General features: G+C 52.6%; 1 protein-coding gene across 2 annotated transcripts; it reads right to left on the bottom strand.

Moving 5' to 3' along the window:
• Window positions 1-790: 790 nt before the first annotated feature.
• ZIC3 (Zic family member 3) lies at window positions 791-12,417 on the bottom strand. Of its 2 annotated transcripts, none has more exons than XM_027054761.2 (3): window positions 10,815-12,417; window positions 9,514-9,677; window positions 791-1,360 (listed from the first exon to the last, which is right to left on the bottom strand). In XM_027054761.2, the coding sequence occupies exons 1-3, from the start codon at window positions 11,869-11,871 to the stop codon at window positions 1,211-1,213; spliced, it is 1,371 nt and encodes a 456-aa protein (XP_026910562.1). In that variant the 5' UTR covers window positions 11,872-12,417; the 3' UTR covers window positions 791-1,210. The 2 variants fall into 2 exon arrangements, with proteins under 2 accessions (XP_026910562.1, XP_026910561.1); XM_027054760.2 differs by lacking the exon at window positions 791-1,360 and adding an exon at window positions 6,340-8,666.
• Between the last annotated feature and the right edge of the window lie 4,187 nt (window positions 12,418-16,604).

The raw sequence follows: 16,604 nt of genomic DNA, 5'->3' as shown, positions 1-16,604 counted from the left end.
GTATCATCAGTCTACTTAGAAATTTTAATAAAGCTGGATCGAAAAAAAAACCCAATAGCCATATACTCTATCAGGCTGCGATTTTACAATACCTCATCACGGCATCATCACGTCAAATAAATAGAACGATGGCCACTCACAGATTACGTTAGATTACCGATGTTAAATTTAAAATGAGAAATCAAGTATCTGGAGTTCGAAGAACTGCTCTGAAGTGTCTTCATCTTCTCGAACACTACAGTCAATTAACGACAACTTGTGTTTTAATAACACCTATATTCCATGATTCTGTAAGTGTCCTAATCAATGGTTGCCAACTTGTCTACCCCAAGAACCACTTTGGGGCTCCTGAATAACAGGCATGTAATGTTCTATGCTGCAATGTCTGGAGGCCCTCCTTTCTTCTTTGAGGCTATTTTTAGCTTTGTCTTTCCCTTTCTCACCCAAAGAGTGGTGTTCCAATGCTGTTGTTCCTCCCAACTCCTGCCTCCAATCCTTCCTTCTAATCACCCCATCAATCCTTGACTTGGAATTTTTCCCCTGACTTCCCCAGCACCTGGCCCTGAGTCCCTCTGGGAAAACACTGTGAGCTCAGAACAGTTGGTTGAGGTTTGTTCAGCGGGTTGGGGTTTTTTTCCCCCAGGTTCATCGCTCAGGGGAAGCCCAACTACATGTGAATAGAATATAATCTGTCCCAATTCAACAGGTCGGTCGACATTATTTTAGGAGTTATAGTTGTCACTGTAATAAAACAATAATCACAAAACGTTTTCATGGTTTTATTCAGGTCAAACAACAATTGTAGGGATCTTGGGATACTGCTTTTTGAACACAAACATACAAAATTAACAGAACAAGCACGCGTGTTTCTAGTTTTCAACACGTTAGCCCCACATGTGCGATGCAGGTATTTGAAAGAGATTTTCAACAAGGTCAACACAATGCATGAGATAATACACACTGGGTTATGAATCAGGCCAGTCTTCACCTCCGTCTTCCCACGGATAATCCTAAGGTGGCAGGGTGTGAAGGCCGGGGGAGGGGGAGAGGGGTTTCGCTTTTCCATTTTCACAAATGATTGCTCAACACAGACTGAAATACACCAAAGGAAGAAAATAGTCTTTTTTATACCTCCGGAAGCTACTACTCTTACAATGATCGCTTCAAGGTAACAGACATCCAAATTGATGTGGTTTTCTTTGAAACCTCATCAGTAAATCATTTCTTGCACAGTAGGTTGGGCGTGAACCCTGCATTTAGGATAGGTAGTGTTATGGAGGGCTGGCTGCTGCATACCAACGTCAGTATCAAGTTCTTCGTCAGGAATTAGAGACTGTCCCGGATACCAAGCAGGACAACACTGGCAAAAAAACAAAAAGTGAACTGCAGACAGGTCAAAACAGGCTGTATTTACGCTTAGAAAAAATTCTTAAAATGTTCATTGGAAATAATTGTTTCAAATGCTAGTTTATAATAGAACACAATGGAATCTTTTCCACACCGTACGTGCAAATGATCTTTACAGACGTTGTGTTTAAATACAACACGTTAGACAACATATACAGCCTATCCGAGATCAAACATAATAAACTTGCCTTCTGCTGATGGCTATTTTAACACTTACTGTAAGCTCAACCTTTCTCTCTGTTCATCACATTAGTCAACAGGTTGACGTGTCATCACATAAACACTATGCAAAATTGTCTGCTTTATTACATGATTTTTAAAGAAGGATGTTTTCTTTTGTTAAGAGATGCAGGTTTTGTTTTTGTTTTTGTTTTTGGAAACAGGGAGTTTCTTGAATCTCATTCAAAGAAGTTTTGCTCCTGTGCTATCAGCCCAAGTACCCTGAACCACTCCCCCCCCTTTTAATGTTTCCTGAAAACTTAGTGGGTTTCAAGCTGCAAATTTCGACGGTTATGATAGAAACCAAGCCTTAGTGGGAAAAAGCAGTGCCCTTCAGAGTCATCCCACAAATATGAGAGTTCTACCGGTTTATCACTCATCCAGATTTGCAGAAATTCCATTCACATAACCCCTATGCAAATCAACCAGCTTTACCATATCAAATGACCCAAAGAACACCGCAGGTATCCAGGGGGGGCAGTTCACCAGCGCATCTTTAGCTTGATTTTAACGTCCCCTTAAGAGACAATCTGGGCTCTGTGGTTCTGAGAGAGACAAAGTGCCTAACCACCAGCTAAAGCTTTTTCAAGTTAATGAACTTTTCATCTTTCACACTTTCAGCACCAAGAGGTTTACCCAGGGGAAAGCCAAACCTCAGGGTTCCAACTACAGCATTGGAAAAATAAAGTACAGACCAAGGACCACCTACTTCCTTTGATCTCTCAAAGATGTCAATACTCCATTCCAGGGAGGGGGGGGGGGGAGTGGCTGAGCCCGGGAAGGAAACTTCAACCGAAGGGGGGGAGAAAAAAAGATCTGTTTGGTGGCAATTTCAAAACAAGTTTCCAAACTGCAGAAGGGGCTCCGGCCCCTTTGACTTGCAGGAATTACACATAAGAAAAGGACAGAAAATACTACAAGGCATGCTTATGATTTTAATTGCCCAGGGGTTTCCAATGCAAAGCCCGACAACTTAAATGCATATTCCAAATTCTTGCTCCAAAGCCGTCTTCTTTCTGCACTGAAAGGGAGGAAAGACAACCCCATCAATTGTTCTCTGCAGATAAAGGCACTGTTTTGCAGATTCCCCCCACCCCCCCAGATCTGGGCCAGCTTTGCTAATGACCTGCCCACCCACCTGGGACCCTTCCCAAGGTGGCCCCCCGGGAACTGCCCCACACCTTCAGGTGCCCAAATGCTTGACAGTGGGCAGCCCCAAGAAGGCTGCCTTTTCCTTTAGCTCTCGGCCTCCACGAAGATGCAACCCGAAAGAATTCGTCCGCTTATTTTCCTAGAGGAGGCGGGGGTCCACAACTACCTCCTTTTATCTCACTTTTTTTTCCCCCCGTCCTCACGAAACACACGGCCGAAGGTGAATGTGCAACATTTTTCTGCAGAAAAAAACACGAGCCTCAGATCCCAGAGCTACCGCGGGCTCTTTCACCCGCCGGCATTTAAGCACTTAAGCAAAAGCTGAATGAAAGTTTTCAGGACTGTGACCTTTTTTTCCCCCCCCACTTGGCGTAAGATCGCCAGCTGTTCCCAGCACACACGAAAGCTGCGACAGTGCCATTTTTCAAAGGCCCACGGTTAAATGAGATATGCAGGAAACGGGGCCCGAGCAACGCGTAAGGTTCGAACTCGCGATGGCACCTCTCGGGCGAGAAGCAGGGGCGTTTCATTCGGAAATGGTACCTGCGTGCTCCCCTCCCGGGGCCCCGCCATTGTCCTTGGCAGAGAAAGTGTCCCGCACATTGGCAGTTTTAGGGGCTCGGAGGTGCTGTGGCCTCCCGACCCGGCACAAGAACTCAAAATGGCATTCTCCCCCCACCCCGACCCGGGAGGAGAGGGTTTCGAGCGGGACGGGAGGGTAGGGCGGCCTCCGGCGGCTTTCAAGTCCAAGTCCCCTGGGAGCCCCAACCCCAGAAGGCTCGCCAACTTCCCACACCCAGAATGCCCTGGAAGAACTTCTTCGCTTCCGTTTTTTTTTCACAATTTTGCGTTCGGCCGCCGCGATCTACATTCTGCCGCGAGGCGCTCGGAGCCGGGGAATAACGAGGGAGTTTAAAGCACACAACAGTTCGGCAGCCCGCAGTCAGCGCTTTGCTGCGCTCCGCGGGGGTTCGCATCCGGCCGCCATGTTCACCACTCGAGAGCCGCCCCCAAAACCACCCCCCTTCCCCACACCCCTCCCCTCCCCTCCCCTCCCCGCTCCGCCGAGGCGCTGCAAAGCCGCTTTCAACTCTTCCCCAACCCCCCCACCCCCCGGCTGCCAGAGCGGCTCGACGGCTGCGGGGTGTGCGCCTGCGCGGGAGTGGGGGCGGAGGGGGGGGCGGCGGGCTTGAAAAGGCCGGAGCGACGGGGAGCGGGGGAGGGGTTGGGGCCCGGGCCGAGCCTACTCTTTCCTCGCAGCGGGTCCCCGCTCGGGCCCCGGCCCGGTTCTCGCACGTGCGCGCTAAAAACCCACTTCAAAGTCCGCTCCCGGCGCGGGGGCAGCCCCCTCCGGGCCGGCCCTCGGACCCTCGCACCCCCCGCGCGGGCCGCCGACCAGGCCCCGGGCCTCACACCCCCCCCCCCCCCGCCCCTCCAGTCCAGGCCCTGCGGAGAGAGCGGGAGGGCCGGGCCGGAGGACGCCGGCTTAGGAGCCCCGGCGGCCGGGAGCAGCCTCCGGGCGTCCGAGTGTCTCCCTCCCCTCTCCTCCCTCCCCCACCGCCCGGAGAAAATGAATGGAACACAAAGTTTGCGGCCAGTGCTACGCTGCGGCCTTCGGAGCTCACCATTGTTTGGGCTCGTATTGACCCCAGGTCCGGATTAGGCAGCGGCTGATTCCTGCTTTACAGCCCCGCCGGCCTAATGAGGCCGGGAGGCGATGGGGCGCGAAGCGTCCGCAGAACCCGGGCGACCGCCGGCTTACGGCCGCCAAGGGCCCTGTAGGTGGAGGTCAAAGGGTCAGCGGGCCGAGACCGCGAGAGAATTGACCCTAGGAAACGAGGTCCCCTCCCCCCCCGCCCCCCGCCCGAGCTTCGACCGGGACTTGCAAGAGCTTGGTGTGTGCACAGGGACTCTGGGCGCCCCGACGAGGGGCCCGAGGACCGCCGAGCCGGAGCCCTGACTTCCGAAACGCCCGGCCTGGTCCCTGGGGCAAAGCCCTGGCAAAGGCTTGAGCCTCGAGGGTCAGCCAGCCAGCCGGAGAAAACCAGCCAGGCTGCCAGGCCGAGAAGCCGCCCTTCAGGGCATGGCACACCGGGGGCTATTCTTACAGAAAAACTTAAGTGGCAAGAGGCCGTTCGACTTTCCTCTTTGGTTTGGCGGGGGAGGGGTTTTAGGGGGAGGAGAGGGTGCCAGGGGCGAAGAGGCAAGGGGACAGCTGGAGGCGAGGAGGGGGGAGGGGCGAGGAGGTCCCGAGCACAACTTTCCTGGGAGGCTTTGTGAGCGGAGGCGGTCCCTGCTCGCTCTCCAACCTTCCCAGTAGCTAAGACCGACCGTCCCGCTTAGCCTGGACCCCTGATCTTTAACCTTCCAAACTGGATGAAGGCCAGACTTCTGTCTGCTTGGAAATAGACACCTCCCTTTTCCCCACCCAACAGTGGAAATCTTCAGCTAAACCACCCATTTTGGAAAAGATAATGGACTTTTAACAAAGGTCTTACCAGGTGCAAGAAGGAAAATAACAGGTAGATCACTAAGAGCCCAGTTGACATTCATGGTTTCCAGCTGATCCTTCTTTAGGGTTGCAAAGGTTTTTTGTTTGGGGGAGGGGGGGAGGTGCTTATTCTTTAAGGTATTGACTGAAAATTCAAGAATATAAATGTGCACTCCCAGAGTCAGATTACAGGAAAAAATGCCTGTGAAAAGTTTTCTACTAAAATAAACTTTTCTTTGCCAACAGATGACAAGGGCAGAGGACACAGACTATTTGAGAAATATGACGCTACGCCAGAATTACAGCAGATCATGTAGAGGGGCAAAGCCATCACATGATCAAAATGTTGCTTATCATCATTGTTAATTGCTGTCTTCCCCTCCTAGGACACAATGCTTTATGGCAAAATTTTATGGTAGAATAATACCAAGTCCACTAAGGAAAAATCAAACTCTGATTTATGTCTCCGAAAGAGATATTTTGGTATATTTAATGGCCGGGGGCGGGGGGCAAGTTTCTGAGAGAAACTTGCAGCCAACCCATCACTCAACTCCCATTTAAGATTAGGTTAAGTTGGGAGAGGAAATTTATGGAGAAAACAATAAATTGTGGAAGTTCAGTGCCTAGTTCAGAAGAAAAACACGATTTAGACTCCAATTGGAACACATCTAGAGCCAGTATTATGAATACAGACTTTCTGAAAACTTGCTGAGCATTTAAAACGGCCTCGGGTTTGAAGTGAAGGAAAAATCCTGAAATAGGAATTTGGTCCAGCACCCTCAATGTCAAGGTCAAGATTGGAATGTCTGGGGTAAAAGTGGTATACTGACCAGGTTACCTGCTCATCGCTTGTGAAGTCATCCCAATCTCTCTGTTCATGGCATTCGGGCCCTTGCCTTGTCTATTGGAGGAAAGGTGCAAAAAAACCCCATTCTCCACAGACAAAAAATTGCATCAAAGCAGTGTGCAATTAGAAACTGTCAATAATTGTTGACAAAGATCAGTAGATAACTGAAAATAGGCTGCTTCAACTGTATCCAGGAAATCAAAGTTTCTTTTAATCATCATCATTTCTCTCAGTAGTTCGATTTAAGGTTGATTTATTTGAACATGGGAAAAAAAAAAGCGGGCACTAAATACAAAAATGTTATGACATAAATAAGATGTGCCAAGACTTTATTTCTTCAAAAAGAACAATAAACAAGATTCTATAATTCAAAATGATTATGTATAATACCAAATTGCTGGCCACCAAAAAACCTAGAGCATTGCTCCCTTCAAAGAAGGAGGTACTTAAACCTATTCATTACATTTCTAATTCTTTACAGTTCCTTATCTCCACCATTATATTTGCTGATTTGCAAGCTGGTTACTCATGCAGAGACTGGGGTCTCAATATTAAACGGCACCCTAAATTAGTTAAAGTCTCTCGATACTCTAACCCGCTCCAACCCCCCAATATAGTAATCAGGTTTTTTTTTCACATAACTGTAAAAGAACTGTTTATCCAAATGAGCTGCTTCGCTGAAGATTAAATGCATTGTTAATATTTTATCACAAAGCAAACAACCATTTTTCATTGTTATTGATTTTAATGGAAACAATGCTCTTAACATCTGTGCCTATAAACCATGAACTTTAAAAATACATATTTTGCAAATGTTTTTTCTTTCCATAATATCATTTCAGAACCGCTGCAGTTATCACACCGCTATAAAAATGTTATGAAGAATTGTGATAATTATGAATTGAACTATATACAGCAAAACAAATCAGCCTTTGCCTTCCAAAATTGTCAATGGACTATGGGTCTTTTTAAGAAGCACTTTAACCGTAAGTAAGCACGGCTGGACTGGCCTTACTCATCACCACTGTTTCAGACATACGCTTACTTTTGAAAATATATAGATAGCTAGATAGATTTGATAGGCAGATTAGATAAGTCATAGATACAAACGTATATATGTATATGGGTGATCTCTCGATAGATTACACAGACATGCATCCTGCCACAATGTTCATTTTTATGTAAGGTAATAAAAAACTAAGGGACATAAAACTCATTAGGTTACCTTATGTTTATATATGGAGGGCAGGGATGATTAAATCCAGCTTCTCAGTCTTTGAAATACAAGATTGAGATGTCATGGCCACTAACTGAACTGATCAGTAATATTTGATTTGCATGCCGAAAATCCAGGACAAACACATTTAAACTCGCAGTTAAACAACCATCTGAGCTAGAGATAAAGAAAGGAGGGTCTCCCCAGATGGAAGCTGACACTATAAGGAATCTATACTGCAATAGAAAAATAATTTAACAATTAAAAAAGGGATCTGCGTGAGTTATAAATACCAAGAAACAAGATTTCATTTGCTTACGTCTCCTCTTTGTAGAAGGAGGCTGTTACAAAACAAGAGAAAGGAGTCAGTGGTTCAAAAACTGTAAATTGTGTTCTTCTTTCAAAACAATAAAATTTAATGCTAAAGCAGTTATAATCAAAAGCTGTACAGCATTTGTTAGAAAACATTTTTCCATAAATATTGTTCAGTTCCCGGCACTTGTAGCAATAATTAAATTACAAACGATAAATATGGCATCAGTGGATATGTATTTACAAAAAAAAAAAGTTATTACAAAAGGCAACTGTATACTAAACGTCACAATCCGTAGAGTAACATCACATCCTCAGCCTGAAAAAATACCGAACAACAGTTTCGACCCCATTAGACAAAAATACATTCACAAGTGTAATGCTTTGAGGAAAAGTTCAAGACATAACAGGACTTTGGCACGGTTTAAGACTGTGAGAGTTTAAACAATCACCACTAAGGCGAAGAATTTCCATCGTTTAACATCACCACCACCAACAAGCCTTCTATAACTTCCTCTCAAGAAACAGGACAAGTGTTAAAATGCACTGAAGGAGCTTAGGAATGGGGTGTGCAGAGAGCAAGAGAAAAGGGAGGAAAAAGCAGTGAGAAGATTTGTTTTGAAAAATCCTTCAAACGCCAAAACGTATTTTCTACTCCTGAGAATAGGGCATGACTACTTTTGGATCTTGCCCCCAAAACCTTCCTGGACAATTGCAATTGACAAGATGTAACCCTATATATGGCCTCTCGCCTTAAAACTCCATTTCCGTCTGATTGGTCTCAGTTTTCTTTTTAAAATGCATTTGGTCCATTCTATGGTTAACAGGGTTTGTGTTTGTCCTCAGACGTACCATTCGTTAAAATTGGGAGGAAGTCCAGGGTTGTGGCTGGTGCTAGTTTGAACTGCAGAAGGGGTTTTAGTGGTATCTTTACTGTTTGCAGAAGCTATAGCGGGTGGAGTGGAAGATTCATAGCCTGAACTGGCAGCAGGGGAGGAATCTGACCCTTGAGATTCATGAACCTAAAATTAACATGTATATATTATAATGAATATAATTCCAACTGGCATCGTGCAAGCAAAAACAAGAGCAGAATTCGAGCACTGTAGGAACAAGACCGCCCAGTGACCCACTTAGACGAGAAATGCCGCTGATTTTGGGGGGGGGGGGTTGTTTTGAATTTCCGGATTACTGAGGTCTACAAAACCCGGAGATGGTCGCCAAGAGAACAGCTTCAGCCCTAAGACTGGCATCATGGAAAAGGAATACAACACTGGGTTTCACTCCTGCCCTTTCTCCCCCGATGGAGTGGGATGAGCACTTAGTCTTGGGGGCCCTATGGAACACTCACTCCCGGCCCAGGTTTCACCAAGCCCGCTGCGGCTTGGGAAAGCAGGTACAGAGAAAGGTGGCACAGGCGCCCAGGGCACTTCGAGGTCTCAGACAAATGGGTGGGAATCAGACCACGCTCCTCGGCCCTATTGTTTGGTCGGCAGCCGCAGGGCAGCCGTAGAGCGAAGGAAGCACCCACCCCCGGGTTCGGCGCGGGCACTCTCTCGGTTCCCACCGCGGGCAGTGCCGGGAAGACGCGGCCACCGCAACCCCAAGCCCCGGCGAGCTCGGTTAGAGCTTCCCAGTAAACAAGCAATTGTTCCCTCTGCTCCCTCCTCCTCCCCACCGTGCTCTCCCCCCCCCCGCCCTCCCCACCCCCCCCCGCGGGTCCCCAAAATGGGTTCAAGGTGTCACCGCTGGAGCAAATCGGATTTAACGTGGAGGATACAGGGTTGGCAGCGCGGGCGCTTCCGTTCCGCGGCCCGGTGTCGGGCCGAGTGTTTATAAACCGCCGACCGCTAATAAAGAGGTAATTACCTTCATGTGCTTGCGCAGAGAGCTCGGGTGCGTGTAGGACTTGTCGCACACTTTGCAGATATAGGGCTTGTCCGAGGTGTGCACATGCATGTGCTTCTTGCGGTCGCTGCTGTTGGCAAAGCGTCTGTCACAGCCTTCAAATTCACATTTGAAAGGTTTCTCACCTGCAAAAGGCAAAAACGCAAAGGGGGGGAAATGCGGTCAGGGCCCGGAGCTTCCCAGGGCCCAGCAGCGGGAGACGGAGCGCCCTGCGGTCTGGCCGGAGAGGGAGCGCCGACTGGGGGCGGCCGTGGCATCTCGTTTCCCTGGAGAAAAATGGAGAGCGCGGGTTGAGCCTGCAGGGCTGGGGAGTGCTGGTCCGGGCGGGGGTGGGGCACGGCCGGCCCGGAACCTGCGCGTCCCTTTGTTCTCGCGCAGGATGGGGAAGCCTCAGGCTCCTCCAAAGTTTCCCCTAACTTGTGCTTCCATTCCCCCCCCCCCCGCCCCCCTCGGCCCGGGGCTCCCAACGCGTGGCCAACGCTCCGCCGCCACCTCGGCGATGTAACCCAGCCCGGGCGGGACAATGGGCCGGGGACGGGACAATCCCGTTCGGGTCCTTCTTTGTACCTTTTAATTCGCCTCTTTCAAAGGCAGCGGTTTGGCTAAACCCAGTATTAAAAAGCACGGGTCGGCGTACTTAACGTTGGAAAAGAGAAAACTAGATCAATCCAGGGGCTCCGGACAGTTTTACAAGATGTTCTGAACAAGCCACGAAACTGTGGTGCCTTTTCTACTTTAGCTTTCCTCCCGGAGGACAGAATTGAACCTGGAACTCCAAATAAAAATAGTTTGACAAAAGTATCAGTCATTTAATGAGGAGATGTGCCAATCAAGGGGGGAGAAAAGAGCGGAAGTAACCGAAAGTTAGTTTTCATTAGCATTTCTATGGTTGCCCTCCCCGAATGTGTGCCGAGAGCGGAGTCGCTGGTAAGCCATCCGCTCTCAACACGTTCGGAGTCCCTTCCTAGTAACCCAGAAAGAGAGACAAAAAGAGGCGGCGCCAGTTGGTTCCTGGGCGCGAGAAGGTTCCAATTAGTTCCTGAGACCGCGGGGCCGTCAGCCCGGGAAGTTAGAAGTGGGCAAAAGCGCCGCAGGGCGGGGAGGACGAGAGGTGGAGGGACACTGACAGCGCTTCTTCTCCGAACGGCCCCCGCGGGGCGCCGCCCCTCTTCTCCGGTCGCCACCCCTCTCCCTCGCGCTGCAAGTCGGCTGGGTGGCGCGGGGCCGCGGTCAATCCCGCGCCCGCCTGCCTTCCCCCTTACCTGTGTGGGTCCTCTTGTGGATCTTGAGGTTCTCGGAGCGGGCAAAGATCTTCCCGCAGCCCGGGAAGGGGCACGGGAAGGGCTTCTCGCCCGTGTGCACTCGAATGTGGTTGACCAGTTTGTACTTCGCCTTGAAGGACTTGCCCTCGCGAGGGCACTCCTCCCAGTAGCAGACGTGGTTGTTCTGCTCCGGGCCCCCCACATGCTCCATGGTGACATGTGTCACCAGCTCGTGCATGGTGCTGAAGGTCCGGTCGCAGCTCTTCTTGGGCCGGCTCAGCTGAGCCTCGTCGATCCACTTGCACGACAGCTCCTGCTTGATGGGCTGCCGCATATAACGGAAGAAGGCGCCGGGCCCGTGGTGGGCCGCCACGTTCACGCCCATGTTCATGTTCATGGGGCTGTAGTTAGGGAACTGCGCGCCGGCCGTGTAGGGGTCCGTGCGCGGACTGGCCACCGGGCGGTACGGGTCGGCGCGGCCGAACAGCTCCCCGCGCAGCCCCAGGTGGACCTGGTTGTTGTCCACGTGCCCTGTGGGCGACGGGTGCCCGGCGCCCTGCTCATGCAGCCCGGGGAAGAGCAGGTACCCAGGAGGCTCGGGGATGCCAGCTGGAGCGTGCAGGCTGCTCGCCGAGCCGGCGAAGAGCCCGTGCTGCCCGCCACCCGAGGCCGCCTCGCCGAGCCCGGAGCCGCGCTGGCGGAACAGAAAGTCGCGCGTGGAGTTGAAGGCGGCGGAGGCTGCACCGCCGTAGCTGGGCACCTGGCCGGCGTGGTGATGGTGGTGATGGTGGTGGTGGTGATGGCCCAGGGCGTTGGCGTAACCCGAGCCCTGCGGCGTGAACGCGGAGCTCTGGCCCGAAGACAGATCGTGAGCCGCGGCGGGGCTCAGCTTGAAGGCGGCGGCGGCGGCGGCGGCGGCGGCGTGGGGCGAGTCCCCGAAGGGATTCAGCCCCATGCCCGCCGGCTCGCGGTTGGGCATCTCGTGGTGGCGCGGCGCGCCGAAGCTGCCCACTCCCAGCCCGGGGAACTGCGGGCCTCCGTCCAGGAGCATCGTCATGGGTGGGGCGTTCTGGGCACCGGCGAGAGCGCTGAAATGAGCGAGGGTGCGGGCGAAGGAGGAGATCTTCGAAGTGCCGTCGTCGGAGACGGTTGGCGGCGGTTGGACACGGCCGGGAGACCCCCGAGGCGGTGCCAGGGGCCGCAACTTTCCGTCGCTGGGAGAGTCTCCTGCAGAAGGATAGGAGGGAGGAGGGGAAGTAGAGGAGCAGGGGGGGGGGGGGGGAGGAGGGGGGAAGAAGGAGCGGGGAGAAGGGAGGAGAAAAGACTCTGGGACTAGATCTGGTGTAACAAACTAACAGGCGCGCACAAAGAAAAATAAGCAAAATAATAAGTGGAGGGCGGAGTTGGCCAATCCGGTCCCGGGCACCCCTCCTCTCCCCGAGAGCGCAGCACCGCGGGGCCAGAAGGCTCCCTCGGCGCGGGCCTCCCGGCTGGGCTGCGCTTAGTAGCAGAGCCGGCTCGTGGCCGGCCGGCGGGCAGCGGGCTGGAGGCAGGCTCGGTCCTCGCCGCTCGCCGCGCGAGTCCCAGCCTCTTCGCCTCCAGAGTAATGTCCTTGGACTGATAAAGTCAATCACTCACTCCTCTCACATAAACCGAGCGGGAGGCCGCGCGGCGCGCGCCAATCGGGAGCCAGCTGGCCCGCGGTCACCTGACCCCCGGCCCTGAAGCCCATTGGCCGCCGCCACGCTGATTGGCAGCGCGGAGCGGGGAACATGGCAGCCGCGGCCGAGCGACCGCCGCTGATTGGGCCGTGGCCCGGCGCCTGGCAGGTGAGGCGGCGGCGGCGGCCCGGCGCCCGCGAGTGGGCTCCGCGGGGCTTGCGCGGCTGTGGGGGAAGCGGAGCCGGGCTCGATCGGCGGCCGGCGGGGCGGAGCTGGGCCTCTCCCTGGCTCGCCTCCGGCCCGAAGCGGACCAGCACCCCTCACGCGCGTTACCCGCTTTGGCCAAATGCACTCCTGGCCCCGCAAGGATCGTTCCCACCGTCGGCGCGGCGCTGGCCCCCCGCCGCCTCACCACCCTGAGAAAGTGCCCTCTTGGCTCCCGCAGGGCGCCGATCCTGCGGCGGGCGTAGCAGTTCCACGTTCGCGGCCCATTAGCCGCGTCCTCCCCACACGCCACTGTGGGCCCCGATGGCCCCGAGAGCACCGACCCAGCCCGGCCAGCTCGCCGTCCGGGCCCCGAGCTGCCGCTGGCCGTCCGAGGCCCAAACGACGGGAAACGATTACAATTAGAGCCGATCTCCCTTCCGTCTGAGCCAAGCGTTGACTCTTCGGTTTGTGAGTGGTGGCTATAGTCGCCGCTGCCCCTGCCCCCCCTCCCCATATGTGACACACCAGCTACAACATAGCAAACATATAAAACGCAAGCACGTAGCTGGGAACACGCGCGCAGCCCAGCAAACACACAACAGTAAGCGCACACAACCCAGTAACACAACAAGCTACACACAGAACAGTAGACGTAGGCGCACGCTTTGGCAAACACACAACAGATCAAATACACGCGCACAGGCCAGAAGACACACACACAAGCACAAGTACTACACACGCACAGAATATACTTAGCCTGTGCACACGAAACACGCACACGACGCACTCAACACGCTGCATAGCCTAGCAAACTCACTACACACGCACACAGGATCAGCATGGTTTCCAACCCAAAGGGTAATCAGCTTCAAATTCTCAACATTTTCAAATGCAAAAGCGGGGGGCGGGAATGGGGACGGTGAGGTGGAATTTTCTTCCCTCTCAACAGCCAAGGCTTTGCTCTGGTCCCCTCCTACCCGGAGAAGCACCAAGTGACCTCGGGAATCCTTACCCCTGAAGGATTTGCTTCCCAGAGTTGTTGTGCGCGCAATCACACCCCCTCCCACTTCACCCCCACCCCGCCTGGTGCAAGGTCTTTCTGGACTTAATGGCCAGGTTCAGACAGGGCTATAAATCCACTCATTTTATTTTTTTTGTCCGGCAGTGCGTTTGCAAAGAATGCAGGCGAGTGGGAGTGGAAAGAAAAGGCCCACAGAAACACGGCTGGGATTGTCACATCTCCAACGGGCCGAGTCCCCAAAGTCTGAGCCTTGAGGCAGCCTCACAGCCTGGCCGCCATCTCTCTGTAGGAAACAGAACATCTGATCAAGTTCAGAGGCGTTGGGAGAGACAGCCTCAAGCAGCGCTTTATAACGGCAGCCCTTTACTTCCTGCCCCCCAATCTGCCAGGCCTGGCCAAGACTTCACCTTCTTTCTTTGCCATTTTGCTGGGGGAGGGGGGGGAGGTAGCCCTGCCCGTAGCACACTTACCGTAGACACCCCCTCTCCCCCCAAACTCACCCCAATCTCCCTGTCCATCCACAGCTCTCTCCCCAGGTTGGGAGGTGAGCCCACCACTGACTTAAATTATTACATCTACTGAAAATAGGCTCTCCAAGAACGGGTTCAGTGTCGCTCAGCAGAAGGTTTCTTTGCAGGGGGGAGGGGGCTCAGAGAAGAACAAATATGCCTAAATCATGCAAATGAATTCCCCGGAGTCAGGTTTACAGAAAGGGAGGATTGCTCTCCTTTCTTTTCCCCTTTCTTTTCCCTTTGCCCTTGATATCCTTCCTTCCCTCTACCTCTCTTCACCTCCCACCGACCCCCACGGACCCTGGGCGCGGAGTGGCGTAGAAAAAGTTTGGATTTCCTCCCGTCTCCAGTGCAGAGGAGAGCGGTTCTCTAGGCTCGGGGGTTGGGGTGGGGGGTGGCTGTCGGGCCCCAGCACGGCCGGCGCTGGGGCGAGGGTTTGCGGAGAGACCGGCCAGGTACCCCCTGAGAACCTGGGGCCCGGTGCGTTTGGGAGTCGGGGCGGGCAGCGGGGCGAGGGGCCGAGGGAGGAAGGCCGCCGAGGGAGCCGGGTCGGCTCCTTCTGGGGGAGGGGTCCTGAGCGCAGGGCAGGGGGGATGTTGCGGCTGCTGACCTACCCGGTGCCCGGTGTCCGTTTTGATATGGCCACATTCCGATAATTAATTGCCTCCAGCACGTGCTCTGTAGTCCCTGGAACAAAAAGGCATAATTCAATTAGATCATCAACCGAGAAGTGGGGGGGGGGGGGGGGATGCTTGTTAAGGGGCCGACCTGAGGCGGTTCAGCCAGGCCAAAACCCCGGGCGGTGGAGCCCTTCCTGGGACAGCGCGGCCCAGCCCGAGTGTGCGACTCTGAGGGGGTGTCCTCGCTCAGCGAGGCGCAGGGCCCCCAGATGCCCCCCAGAGGACGACGCTGGGGGCTTTGCGAACAGCAGGCCCGAGGCAGATCGCTTCGAATTCTATTTTGGCTGCTTTGGGTGGAGGTTTCCTTTGGGGGAGGGGGAAACCCTCACCCTCGGACCGAGAGAAGGCGACAGATCTCCAGATACAGCAAGTTTTCCGCGTATGGAAACAAAACCCCCTCCCCCAAAGCAGACCACTGCTCTTAGAAAATCATAGTAATAATAACAATAATAAGGCGACGTTTTCCTGCTGACCTGCAGCCCCCACCCCTCAGCTTGCTTTCCGGAGGAGACCCAGGGAAGGACTTCGGGGGACAGACGGCTTCGGGGAGCCTGTGTCTGAAAGTAGACTGGTGGCCGGAACAGACAAGAAAAGTTTTTCCCGCACTCAAGCTGGGGCAAGGCAGAAGAGAGTTCTCGTTTCCTCGTTTCTCAGGTGGAGAAAGGAATCACTGGCCTGGGCAGGGCAGGGCAACTCGAACCCAGGGGTCGTGGTTCTTATTTTACGCGATAACCGGGGCTCCTTCGGCAGCTTTGGCTTACTGGGGTTTACATGTGTATTAGGCAGCGTAAATTAACCAATAAATCTCTTTTATGCGTCCCCCAGTTGTATGTGGTCTGGTCTAAATATCCACATGTCTGTATGGATAGGAAATCTAATGGGATCTGTTCCCTCACACTGAGTTCAAACAGTAAATAGGAAAAAGATTTATTCCCCTGCCCCAATCAGAAGCAATGAAACTGGCCACTGCCAAACAAGCAAAGCTTTTGAGCCTGAATTTTAGGGTCCATCTTAGAGAAGCAGGAGGCAAACCGAATGTCCAGACCTGCAGCACTGTATCACTTTTTTCTTCACTCCAGCCTCCTAAAAACACAAAACATGTACAGCATGTTGTGCTATCGGGCAGGATTTCTTTCTAAACGTATTTTCTGTAGCGGACATGAAATTATCCTAAGTCGGAGACCTAGCGATTTTCTTTAAGTCCAAGGGAAACACTGCGGTCTTTTCTTCTGTTTTGTATTTAGAAAAGACTTGCAATCTAACACTCGCAACATTTTAAAGACCCTTTAAACCCAGCAAGCGGATTTCCGTTCTGCCAATGCTTCCTGATTTATTTCAATAAATGAATCTTTGAATCCAGGAAGGGAATTATTCCAAGAGGCTGAATTTGGTGCCCCTGCCTCTTCCTACCGGAGCACAAAGTGTTTCTCGTTGAAACTTGTCCTTGAAACTCACCATTATTCGCATTTTTTTCTCCCTGGTAAACGACACTTTCTTTACATAAATCCCCACCCTCTCCTCGGAATCCCAGACCTTTTTAAAAGAAAAACTGCGAAACGCCATAAAAAAAATGAAGGGGGAGAAAGCTGGGAAAGGAATGCGTTTTTAACTCCTCTTTATTTTTATGCTAAGATAAAGCTTTTAATTGGCTTCAGGGGCCGAGCTGAACTATCGATCTCCGGAGCCCCGGGACCTGCAGACACACTCGC

Source organism: Acinonyx jubatus, chromosome X (assembly GCF_027475565.1).
Source record: "Acinonyx jubatus isolate Ajub_Pintada_27869175 chromosome X, VMU_Ajub_asm_v1.0, whole genome shotgun sequence".
Classification (NCBI taxonomy): domain Eukaryota; kingdom Metazoa; phylum Chordata; class Mammalia; order Carnivora; family Felidae; genus Acinonyx; species Acinonyx jubatus.
This window is presented reverse-complemented; position numbering and strand designations above follow the sequence as displayed.